Source organism: Mesoplodon bidens (assembly GCF_964165515.1).
Source record: "Mesoplodon bidens genome assembly, chromosome: 12".
NCBI lineage: Eukaryota > Metazoa > Chordata > Mammalia > Artiodactyla > Ziphiidae > Mesoplodon > Mesoplodon bidens.
Window position 1 is genome coordinate 69,284,585 of NC_138168.1, and position 13,292 is coordinate 69,297,876.

At 45.7% G+C, this 13,292-nt stretch overlaps 1 protein-coding gene across 2 annotated transcripts in view; it reads left to right on the plus strand.

The window, feature by feature from the left end:
• Positions 1-880: 880 nt before the first annotated feature.
• Positions 881-13,292, plus strand: part of HECA (hdc homolog, cell cycle regulator) — a 44,348-nt gene continuing 31,936 nt past the window's right edge. The window contains exon 1 of one of the 2 annotated variants that reach the window (XM_081251141.1): positions 881-1,406. In XM_081251141.1, the coding sequence (XP_081107267.1) occupies positions 1,136-1,406 (271 nt within the window). In that variant the 5' untranslated portion in view covers positions 881-1,135. The remainder of the gene's footprint in view (positions 1,407-13,292) is intronic. The other variant, XM_081251144.1, reaches the window with a different exon arrangement.

Consider the following 13,292-nt stretch of genomic DNA (forward strand, 5'->3'; position numbering starts at 1 on the left):
GGTGATACTTCTGATAGCTCTTCTGGGGAGGTATGTCAGTTATATCATCATGAAGGAAGTGATGTGTTTGAGCTGAGACCTGAGGGTTGGGAAAGAGCTGGTTTTCCATAAAGCAGAAAAAGAGCTGCAGAAAAAGAGGCCATGTGAAACTCTTCCCAGGGTCCCCTGCCCCTCAAGTCACTACCTTATCACAGGTGTCACCTTCTAATCTCCACCTGCTCACAACAGTGGCCACCTATCTTTCAGGACAACTCAGTCCTATCCAAGGGAATTGGGTTTCCCCCCCAGGCACTACCTGCTTCTTGGTCCCAGGCGATGTTCAGTAACATCCTGGAATGGTGGGTCCTGTTTGAGTGAGCGGTTTCACCACTAGCCTGTGACCGCCTTCCATTCACGGACTCTGCTGTGCTTTCCCATTGTCTAGGAACTCAATTCTATTCCTTTAATTTCTGAATCTACGATTGTTTCTGAATGGCAAAGCCTTTCGATGGATGATTAATTAGAAAACCTCTGCTTTCCATTCCTGTTCTGGTCGCCCGCCTATTTTTCCCAGACCATATTGTTCTAAGCCTCAATTGCATGAAGGTCAGGAGAGCCCCGACTAACTCCAGATGCCACTGAATTGGCGTTCGGGGCCATTTCAGGAAGGTCGGTCAGCAGGCACCGGGGTGCAGCAGGGGCCCGGGAGTGAGGGCGCCCCGATGACGTCACTCCAAGGTGGCCGACTCAGCGCGGGGCGTGACGTCACGCGGTTGGGCCGGGCTACCGTGAGGTCACCTGGTGGGCGCGGCCAGGCCGAATCCCCAGTGTCGTCACGGGAGGGGGCGGGGCCAGAGCGTGTCAGAGAAGCCGAATCAAAACAAGCCCGAGACCCGCCTTTTCCCTCCGGCTCGGGAGCGTCTAGCTTGCGCCCCGAGCCCGCGGCGCCCGCGCGGCTGCGAGCCTCGGGTGGCCGCGCGCCGGCTCCAGGAAGCCGGGGAGGGCGCGGCGGCCGGGATGGCGCGGCGCGGGCCGCGCGGCTAGACGGGCGCCAGAGGAGCCGCCGGCCCGCGCCCTCCGTTCTCGGCCTCCCGTACCGGGCGCCGAGCCGCTGGGAGCCGCCTTCGCCGACGCGGGGCACCTGGACACTCGCGAGATGCCCAACCCCAAAAACAGTAAAGGCGGACGCAAAAACAAGCGCGCCAACAGCAGCGGGGACGAGCAGGAAAATGGAGCCGGCGCCCTGGCAGCGGCGGGCGCGGCGGGCGCGGCGGCCGGGGGGGCCCTGGCGGCGGCGGCCGGCTGCGGAGCGGCGGCGGCGGGCGTGCCGGGCACCGGGGGCGCGGCGGGCGCGGGAGGCGCGGGGCCCGGCGCCGCGGCCGCCGCGGCCGCCGCGGGGGCTGCAGCGGCTGGCGACGCCAAGAACGGTAAGACGGGGCCCGAGGGGCGAGCGCCAACTTACTCGCCGACGGGGACGGCGCGTCGGCGGGGCCCTGGGTGGCGCGGGCGATGCGTGGACAATGCGAGAGTCAGGAAGTGCTCACCCCGCCCCTCCGCCCCGCCGCGGCTGCCCCTTCCCGGTCCCCACGCCCGGCGGCGGCGGTCGATCGGCGACCCCGGCTCGGTGTCCGCGCGGCGCACAGATCGCACTCCCCGTGCAGCCTGCGCCCCAGACTCCAAGGGACTCCTGGGTGCCCGGCTGCGGCGGCGCTCCGCTCGGGCCCTGCCCTTCGTGCCCGCGCTGGCAAAGCCGAGCGTGCGCCCCGGACCGGGGAGAGGGAGGAAGGAAGGGAGGAAGAGAGGAAGGAAGGAAGGAAGGGAGGGAGGAAGGAAGGAAGGAAAAAAAGAGCTGCCCAAGTTGAGAAGAATGGTCCGATTGAAAACTTAGGCACCAGTTCCTTCTTGCTTCTGCTCCCCTCACCCACCCGCCTTCCCCTCCCCAGAGTGAAGGAGAGCCTCAAATCCCAGAAAACCGAGGCTTGCTGTGTCGATTGCCACAGGTGAAGAGGCCCCAAGACATTTTTACTGTAGGGTGTTCGTGTGTGTGTGTGTGTGTGTGTGTGTGTGTGTGTCGCTGGGGGTGGGGGTGTGCTCTTTAATTCTCTTGCTCGCTTGAGGAAGGAAGAGAATCTGAACTTGACTTCCGTTCTCAGCCCGGAGTTAAAAAAAAAAAAAATCATCCTCTATTTAATTCTGCTTCACATTTTTAGAAGGAAGCCTAATAATCTTAGGTAGTGCCTGAATGCACCTTTTGAGGGTGCATTTAAGGAATAGTGAAGATGTGACAGGATTGCCGTTGTCACTGCAGAGACATAATTTTAGTTACAGGGCAAACACTTTTTCGGACTGTTCTTTGAATTCTTCTGGTCAGGCAGTTTTTCAGGACGGGGAATATAGGTGTATTTTAATGAAGGGAGATTAGGTTCTTTATATCTGGCTTTTAACTTGTAGGTTTCAGCTTTTGAAGCCATTCTTTACGTAGATCACTCACTTTTTAAACAGGTTACCTGCACTTAGAAGAACCTGACAGTGATCTGAACAGAGGAGATTAAAGGTAGCCTATTAGGAACAGAACCTTAGGCCCCATTGGCTGTGTCTCTGCAATTTTGAAATCGGAACTTTTTTTTTTTTCTCAGAAACATCCCACTTGTGAATGTTTGAAAATACAACTTTTGGCCAGAATGTCTTCTCCATGTTCTTTTGTTTTCCTCGCTCTAAACTTCATTTTGGTATTGATGTAGCAAAAGGAAAAAGACAGACTCCTGGCTCAGCCACTTAGAGTTTTGTCATCTTGGGAAGGACAGCTTTTCTGAGCCTCAATGTCCTCACCTGTAAAGTTGGGGAAAAGAATTATGTGCTGATTGTATTGGCTTCCTCATAAGGTTATTGTGAGGCTCAGAGTGTCCCTTCCCTACCCAGTCCCCAGTACTTGTTTTAAAGGCTTGCTACATTTGTAACAAGCTTAATAAAATTTCTCAAGAAAAGTAAGTGATCAGTGAATGATAGCTATCATTCACTCATTCAAAAGATATTAAACATTTACTGTGTTATAAGTGCTGTGTTAAGTATTAAAGGAGAGGTGGCAATCAAGAGAGGACATCTGCATGGGTCTGGTATTCCCAGGGTATTTCTGGCTTACCCTGCTGTTTTATTATCCTAGTGGAAGCTTCAGGTTGACGTTTCCTCTTCTTCTTTCTCCAAAAGATTAGGCCACTTTAAGGCGGTGTGAGGAAATGTTTTTCTCAGGACTGGTGGTATCTCCTCATTCGTAAAGATTAAGCTATGGTTATAGTGTCCCTATTACTGCTCTCCTCTGAAGTGGCAATCTAAGGTATATTTAGCAATTCTGTATATATCTGTGTGAAGGTATGTATTTCTGATTTGGAGCTTGTTTTATTAAATGAATGGGGGGGGAGGAAGAAATGGGGCAAACACTGCAGTAATTACAGTTAGAGAAGGTAGAAACTTGAGTTATGTTAGAGCAGTGAGTTGAATTTTATGTTGCCACATTCTTGGTTCTGACCTGGTGTGAAGTCTCAGTGAATGATGCACCTTAATTTGAAGAACCTCTCACTGCAGTTGATGATAATTGAACGTAGATGCTGAGGCCTCCTGTGTGCAAAATTGGTAAATAAGGAAATTATAAATGCTTTTTTTCTGTTGTTTGTTTTTTGCCATTTAAAGCTGTGCTGTGTAATGTAGGGGTGGGAGAGATGCCATTGGTGAATTTTTAAAGGAAGGGGCAACTGATATGTGCAAACTCTCAGAATCAACTGATAAGGCCCAATTATTTTTAAATTTAAAAATGACAGTCAACTATTATGGTATTTCTAAGTATATTTCAATATTTTATTTAGCTGTGACATTAGATTTTGTGATTATAAATATTACCAATCAAACAGTTATTCCAAGGGTGTAGTAAATCTACATTCTATTAATCTTTTAAACAGTTTGTTCTCAGTGTTCGAGTCAGTTGTGATCTACATCTGCAAACGTGCAAACTTAATGACTTCACCTAAAGTTAATAGTGTTTGTTTGTAGTTGTATGGAGTTTATAGAATGGTTTTATGTCTTGTGGTTCTTGGGCAGCATGGACACCAGGGTAGGATAATATTAGTTCTTAGTTTTTCACTGTTAGTCAGTAGTTATAAATAACTACTGATTCTATAAAAAAAGATTTGCTAGTTAGGGAAAGCTTGGGGAAGCCAGGGCGGGGTTGTAATTGAAGGAGTTGAACTAGTTGCAGTTGTGCTTCTTGGGTAAGTTGCATGTCAATTGTAGGGACTTTATAGCCCTAAAAAGAAATTTATTAGTATTTTTAGAAATGAAGCTTTATTTTAGATATGAAGGTGTATGAAGATTTCTGTGGGGACTGGAGTAAAAGCACTGCCCTCTTCCTATATAGTAAACATCTGTCTGCACATATTGCAACATTTTGATTGTAGGTGGACAAGATTTGCCAGTCATTATTTTTAGGATCTAGTAATCATGCAGTGGGTTATACCCACGTAGTTTCATTCTGGAATTCTTTTTTTTTTTGCGGTACGCGGGCCTCTCACTGTTGTGGCCTCTCCCGTTGCGGAGCACAGTCTCCGGACGCGCAGGCTCAGCGGCCATGGCTCACGGGCCTAGCCGCTCTGCAGCATGTGGTATCTTCCTGGACCGGGGCACGAACCCGTGTCCTCTGCATTGGCAGGTGGACTCTCAGCCACTGCGCCACCAGGGAAGCCCTCATTCTGGAATTCTGGTTCCATTAGGCCACTGGTTTTTTGCTTGAGGCCTAAAAATACATGAACCTTGGTCATAGTATCTACTTTTTAATGGGCCTGGATCCCAAGTCCTTTGATAAATTCCTGTTTTATGGATGACCATGGTTCACCACTCCACTCATTCCTGACTGCCACCAGAACCCCTGGGCTGCTGAGTTTGCCTTCATTCATTCAACAGTTCTTTGAAGTAGATGGAGTCAGTTTACCTGGTGATTGACCTTGCATTCAGTAGACCTGGCTCCTCAAATCACTCGCTCTGTAATCTGGGGCAAGTCAATTGACTTCTCTGATTCTCAGTTTCTGCATATTTAAAATGGGATTATAGTACCTACCCATACATATATAATAAGATATCTATATCTATTATGTATTATTTATATATACATATATATACACACACACATATATATGCACACACACATATATATACACATATATATATATACACACACACACACACACACAGTGACTGACTTATACGATATGAGCTTGCTAAGGGTTAGCCACTTGTCTTAGATTCTGGAAATAGTGTTTGAGACAAAGATTTACCTGCCAGAGGTTTACTGAACATGCTCTTGGAATCGTTACTGGTGGGGGAGTGAGGGAAGCAGGGCCGGGCAGAGGGAGGAGTTGAACTGTGATGCAGTGATTACAGGTAGCTCTGGAGCTAGGATGGTCCTGTGGAGTTATCTTACCTTGAGGCATGAGGGCGGGACCTCCTCCCCCCACCCCCCCCACCCCCCCCCCCCGCCGCCATGGACTGGTGAGTGACCTGGGGGTTGGCATCTCTTAGCTGGAGAAGAGGGAGTGACCTGGGGGTCGGCGTCTCTTAGCTGGAGAGCCTCCGTGCAGAGGGAGCTGAGAGCCTTCAGCGGTGAGTGACGGAGAGCTGCTGGTCATGTTAGATTCTTCACTCAGACCGCTAGTGCCATTCACCTAAAATGCAGGCGTGGGATCAATCGTTCTCAGGAACGACTAAATCTTCGCAGAACAGGACAGGAGGTAACCATCATAATACAGTAACATTGTTTTGATGGAAAATGTGTTCTGAATTTCATACGTCTGCTTACAAATAGATTTTTGGAGTGCCACCTCTTCCCTGTAAACACGAATTGTATTTTTCTCATACTTAGGCCACCAAAAACACTTTTATAGTCCTAGGTTTGTATTATATTTTAAATGAATTTATTTATTTATTTTTGGCTGTGTTGGGTCTTCATTTCTGTGCGAGGGCTTTCTCTAGTTGTGGTGAGTGGGGGCCACTCTTCATCGCGGTGCGCGGGCCTCTCACTGTCGCAGCCTTCTCTTGTTGCGGAGCACAGGCTGCAGACGCACAGGCTCAGTAGCTGTGGTGCACGGGCTTAGTTGCTCCGCAGCATGTGGGATTTCTCCAGACCAGGTCTCGAACCCGTGTCCCCTGCACCGGCAGGCGGACTCTCAACCACTGCGCCACCAGGGAAGCCCCTGTATTATATTTTAAATAGTTTCTTTTTTTTAGGTGTTTACTTAAATGTTTACTACATTTATTTATTTATTTTTAAAGTTTATTTATTTTATTTATTTACTTATGGGTGCGTCGGGTCTTCGTTGCCGTGGGCTTTCTCTGGTTGCAGCGAGCTGGGGCTACTCTTCGCTGCGGTGCATGGGCTTCTCATTGCCGTGGCTTCTCTTGTTGCAGAGCACGGGTTCTAGGCGCGAGGGTTTTAGTAGTTGTGGCGCGCCCGCTCAGTAGTTGTGGCGCACGGGCTTAGGTGCTCCGCGGCATGTGGGATCATCCTGGACCAGGGCTCAAACCCGTGTCCCCTGCATTGGCAGGCGGATTCTTAACCAGGGAAGTCCCTCTTTACTACCTTTAAATGACCTATATCCATCAGAAGGAAACTGCAGAATGTTTGCCTGCTGTTTACTTTAAACTCAAGGAATATTTGTTTGAGGGTCTAAGGTATATAGAACACCATTGTCCTCTTGGAATTTTCTTACCTTTTCTAAAAGTGAATGTTTTATGTCTTTAAAAATATCTGCTGGTTTTAGGCCTTGTCTTTTGAAATCCACCTTTGTAATGGAGATTGGTAGAAAATATTCCCTCATCCGTCAAAGCTTCATGGTGTGTACTTTGTATATTATAGTAAGAACCATTCCATGCTCTGCTAATGGTGTCTTACGCACAGTCCTTACTCTTTCTCTTTTTACTTGTTACAGGACCTGAGCCTTAAATTCTAGAACCCAAACCTTCAATGTCAGCTTTCTTAGAAGTCCAAGAATATATATCATTCCATAGAGAACTGAAAACAGGAGATAAAGTGGGAAATATCTTGCAGCTTAATCCTCCTATGAACTTATTCCAGGCTGTTAGCTATGTACAATTTAAAGAGTTTGAAGGTATCAAAAGGAAGACTTTAGGAAAAAAGATCTGTCTTGATTGATTTTATCACCAGCTCCTCGGAATTTTTAAGGAGTTGATTTAATTAAAAATATTTCGTTATTTTATTTTTTTGCCAGTAATAGAATGGGTGTAATGGAAAAAAAATTTTTTTAAATAGAGAAGGTAGGCAAAGTTCTCTTTGACTTTCTAGTCAAGCATGTAATCCTACCACTTAGATCACCATTGTGATGCATATTCTTATAGCCTTTAACATTTTTTTCTTACAGACTTTTAAAAGTACACATAGGGTTTTCAGGGAAAAAAAAGAAGATCAGCTCATATATTTTATAATGTGCTTTTAACATGTATAATATTTTGTGGACATTTAGCAGAGCGGTAAATACAGGTGCATCACTATTTTTAATGATTGCCTAATATGCCATCTTATGTCTGCATCTTGGATAAACTGATCATTCTGCTGTTGTTTGATCTTTAAGTTCTTATTTGTACATCTCTGGGCATTATTCAGTTACTTCTTTAAGATAAGTTCTTACCTGTAGACTTGCTATGTCAAAGAATGTGCACGTTTTTATGACTTTTAATAAATACATGCTTACAGATTGCCCTATGGAAAGGCTGTGGCTAGAGTGCCCTTTCCCCACAGCCTCTTCAGTTCCTAGTTCTTATTGTTTTAAAGGCATGCTGGAGAATTGCTGATAACCCCCAAATGTAGCAGCAGTAGGAAGGCCCCATTTGGATCAAGGGCCTGGAGCAGATGCCGCCACGCTTTTCTAAGGCCGCATTTATTTCCCCTGTGCTCTTTAGTGATTTGCTGGCTCACAAGGATTCAACAAAATACCTAATGATGGTGAATGACATTTTAGCAACTGGTGATAGTGAAGATGAAAGCATAAGCCTTTGAAATTCTGTCTGCACCATTATTCTAATCTTAAGAAGTAAGGCCTAAAAAAGAAACGAAACTGAGCTATTTGTAATGAGGTGGATAGACCTAGAGTCTGTCATACAGAGTGAACTAAGTCAGAAAGAGAAAGACAAATACCGTATGCTAACACATATATATGGAATCTAAGAAAAAAAAAAAGGTCATGAAGAACCTAGGGGCAAGATGGGAATAAAGACACAGACCTACTTGAGAATGGACTTGAGGATATGGGGAGTGGGAAGGGTAAACTGTGACAAAGCGAAAGAGTGGCGTGGACATATATACAGTACCAAACGTAAGGTAGATAGATAGTGGGAAGCAGCCGCATAGCACAGGGAGATCAGCTCGGTGCTTTGTGACCGCCTGGAGGGGTGGGATAGGGAGGGTGGGAGGGAGGGAGATGCATGAGGGAAGGGATGTGGGAACAGATGTATATGTATGACTGATTCACTTTGTTATAAAGCAGAAACTAATAATAAAAAAAAAAGAAGTAAGGCCTAGAATTTTTAAAGTTTTAGTCAAAAAGCATGCTGTTTGAATAGACCTAGGTGTAACCCAAGGTGTCACAACTTACTGGCAGAGTGACTTTGGGGCAAGTGACTTAACCTCTCTCAGCCTTCATTTTCTAAATGCAACCCTTTGGAATGTTTTTGCAGATTAAGAAAAACAGTGTATATGAAAGATCTTGGCATAGGGTCTGGCAGATATGGACACTATCAACAATATCTTTTATAAGTTTTGTGATTTGTTCAGCCTTATCCAATTACAAAGCTTGTTAAACTATTGTGTTGAAAACAGACACTGAGAGACAGTAAGATGGTTTCTGTATTAATATAGAAAAAGACTGTGGTATTATACAGGTTCTTATTCAGGCATTGATTTGACTATGCAGTGTTTTCTCTTCTTCCCTCATCATCTCTCTCTGATCAGAGTTTACCTTGAAAAATCAGATGGTTTAGCCAAAAGAAAAAAGTTAAAAACATAGTGTGAGAACAGTTTCCTCTTCCTTTCTTCATTCATTTATTTATCCATCTCATGTTTTGAGCGCCTGCTATTTGTCAGGCACTGTGTCAGGCTCTGGCATTACAAGGACAGAAGAATTGGGCCTGGGGGCTTACGGTCTAGTTGGGAGTCTTTATGGAAATAAGTGCAAGTAGGTTATTGCGTGTACTACACAAGGGCAGCTGTGGAATAAAGAGCAGGAGCTTGTGAACTGGTCACATATTGTTTGTTTGTTTGGTTTTTTTTTTTGCGGTACGCGGGCCTCTCACTGTTGGGGCCTCTCCCGTTGCGGAGCACAGGCTCCGGACACGCAGGCTCAGCGGCCATGGCTCACGGGCCCAGCCGCTCCACGGCATGTGGGATCTTCCCGGACCGGGGCACGAACCCGTGTCCCCTGCATCGGCAGGCGGACTCTCAACCACCGCGCCACTAGGGAAGCCCACTGGTCATATATTGGATTAAAGCTGGAGATTGTGTCTGAGGACAGGGGCAAGTGAACTGAGCATATGGAAGTGAAGGGTAGCTCAGAGGAGGCGAGGCACTGAGGGTGTTCTTTCTGGGATGAGCCAGGGCTTAATATTATTGAGAAGTAAACAAAAGACCCTCCTCTCTCCCCAGGTAACAACTTGAAAGTTCATTCATTAGCTTTCGTTTGCTCATTCACTATGTTGTTCATCTGTGCACTCATGCATTTACTAAACATTATGTGCCTACTGTCTTCTATGACTGGAAGTGTAATGTCGAATTATACTTGGAGGCCTCAGAATCTGCACCCCCCTGGGCTTATGGTGGAGCTGGGACAGAGACATAATCGGGAGACGTGATAATGTGCTATGGGTGCCCAGTGGAAGAAAGGGTTCGTTTCCTGGAAGAGGGGACATTTGAGCTGAGTGCTGCAGGAAGAGATGCAGTTAGCTCTGAAAGCAGAGGAAGGATGTTTCAGCAGGAGCGGGTGGGAAAGAGCCTTGAGTTCTGGTTGCTGCCAGGAATCTGTGGCTGGTTTGAGGTACGGTGGTAGGACACGGGCCTGGAAAGGGAGTGGGGCCAGACGGTCAAATCTGGATGTTTCATCACCAGTGCAGAACCATCCCTGAGGTTTATAAGCAAAGGCATGGTCAGCTGAGCCTGCAAAGGGGGATAATCATACGTTGTTGGCAAGCTTGTAAAGTTATTGTATATTTTAACAGGATGGGTATCTTTTGACAATCTTCCCTTTAATACAGCTAATCAAGGTTTGGTGGTACAACCTGTTGCGGACTGTTGATTGTGATTTTTCAGTAAAGTAGTGGGCACACTGCACACACCGCCTTTCTGCACAAGATGAAAGTGTCACAGCACCCAAGGCTGCTGTTTGGAAAGTCTGTCTTAATTTGTGGGCAGCAGCATCCTGATGCTTTGCGAGCCATGGGAGGTTAGCTAATTGAGGTGAACTTCAGAGAACCTAACGCCGAGGGAGGGCTTGGGGCCATCTGAACAGAAGGCCTTTCTCTGGAGGGAGGGGTTTATTTTTCATATCTTGGTAGAAAAATGTCTGTCTCTGTGACAGGTTCGACTAATTATCTTTGTCATTTTATTTTTAACCTCATCGAATCAGTTTTAAAACGATAAACTCTGGTGAGGGGGGATGTCATTGTTTTCTACAAAGTGACTATGTGTTTTAAATATGTGTGTTTCAGAAGGCTTCCAGTTCTCAGTGGTTGGTGAAATAGTAGCTTGCTTTATTTAATCAACAGGATGCTTTAGCTTGATTGTATTTGAGAGGTTTTTATAAACTGGCAAAAAATAAGTAGCATTTCTAATACTTAATAATTATATGTTCTGATTTATCAGAAGTAGAAAGGAAAAACAAATTATTTCTGCTAAATTAGGAGGATAATAACTTAGGAGGATAATACTTGAAAACAATCTAAGAGTTAGAGACGAAAGATACTAAGAGGAAATGTAAAGAAAAGTAGAGGAAAACTTAAAAAGGAAGTGTTAACTGTTAATCCTATAACTGTTTAGAATAATTAATAAGAACGTTAGCATGGTTCTCATATGCACATATAGTGCAGTGTATTTCACAGATTTAAATTGTCAGGGAGGAAAAACTTCTCCTCTACCCTCTTAGATTTATGGATTTGGGGCCTGCAAATTAAACTGACAAAAGGCAGACGAGCAAGAGAAAAGACAGATTTACTCACAGAAGAAACGTGACTCAAAGGGGTGGTTATAATTTGTGGCTTATATACCATCTTAATAGGTGAAGGGGAGGGGAGAAGGGCACTTCTAGGAAAATGAGTGACTTCTTAGTAAGAGTAGGAGAGGGGGAGAAAGGACACCTGTAGGAAACAAATGACTTTTTGAAAAGATAAATGGGCCCTAAGAGAATAGATGGGTGATGATAGTTTTGTGACAATGTCTGTTTAGGTGTGGTGTGGAGAGTTATCTCTGGTGGTAAAAGTCAGTCTTCCCAGGTTGCTTTTTGGGAAGGGATTTATGACAATTGAGTTCTTTTGAGAGGCTCTGGTTTTAGGCAGATAAGAGATTTCAGGAACTCAAATGCCTTAAGCTCAAAATAATTTTTAGGCCACACTGGCATATTCTGGACCCCTTCAAAATTTGTTGCAGTTCAGTATCACCCCTGTAATAGCAGTTACAGATAGATAGCAAAAGATAGTGTCATAAATCTTGACTTCTATTTTTCATTTTATTGGAAATTTATTAGAAATAGATGGCCTTAAGGCATATGCCTTTATAAAACTGACAGAATGACTGTAGGCAAAAGTTAGCAGGGTACGGGCTTCCCTGGTGGCGCAGTGGTTGAGAGTCCGCCTGCCGATGCAGGGGATGCGGGTTCGTGCCCCGGTCCAGGAAGATACCACATGCCGCGGAGCGGCCGTGCCCGTGAGCCATGGCCGCTGAGCCTACGCGTCCGGAGCCTGTGCTCCGCAACGGGAGAGGCCACAGCAGTGAGAGGCCCGCGTACAGCAAAAAAAAAAAAAAAAAAAAAGTTAGCAGGGTATCAAGTTGCTCCTATAAGTGAGGGAGATATTTGTCTCCCTCACTTAAAAAATGGATGTTTTTCCCAAGGGTTAGCATAGGTTTGATATCTTAGATCATGTCCCTTCAAGTTATAAAAGCATCTCAGGAGAGTCTTTTGACGCTAGTGTTGAAACTAAATCACACACTGTTTTAGGTTTCTAAATGAGCACTTCTGTGTGATGATTACGTCAATATAATATTTAGTAGAACTGTAGTATTACAACATAACTTCTTATTAAAGTGACACATTACTTGTGACGCCTGACAGACCTCAGTGTCTGGGCAGAAATGGAGACTGGGGAATGGGGAGAATCAAGGTCTGGCTATTTTTGATTGGCAGCAGGTGCGGCCTGTAATCTGAGAGGCTGAGCCTGGGATGCTTGGTGACTGTTGTTAACGAACAGACACAGTGCTTCCAGAAGCCATGGAGAGAGCCTGGCACTGGGAAACAGGAAGCATCCTTCCGAGGTAGAGGCAGAAACGAGCACATCTGATACCCAGGGCAGCTCCAAGAATTCTTCTGTTTCCAGCTCCTCAGATCTGTTCTTATTGGGCAGTGCTTACATGTTGGGGTTAACGTTAGCCCTATAATGATATGGTTCCACTGTATTAGGCATTTAGTTTTATAAATGCCGACGATGTGTTGCAGTTCAGTAGGAAATTAGGTAAGATACCTGGATGGTAGGTGTGTTGGGGCTACAGAACCCCTGGACCTATAAGAAGGAGGAGAAGCTCTTGCCAGCGACAGCAACAGTGATGATGCTATGACTCCCTTTATGGAGTGCTGATTGGAAGCCAGGCGGGACACCTAGCCGTCTGCGGTCTGCATTGGAGGATGGGGGCGTTCAGCTCCAGGGACAGCCTCCTTCCCTTTTTGCAGAAAAGGCACACTCGTGTCAGAGAGATGTGCCTGACCCTGCTGTGGCAGTTGGATCCTAAGTGATACTGGCTCCATCTTGACTGATACGCAGACATGTGTATGAATAATGAACAAGTTTTTAAGTCGAGGGCTTAAATTTAGTATAAAACCATTAAGGAGGCAATAGGGCTATTTAAGTTACTTTTAGAAGGCCTCATGCTTATCATTCTGGTACTTGAACTGAAATTAAATTCGTGAAACAAGAAAACACTTGACCAAGGAAGCACTGAGCTGACACGTCGTTCTCTCCTGTTAATCTGATCCTTCTCATTATGACACGAGGACTTCCTGGTC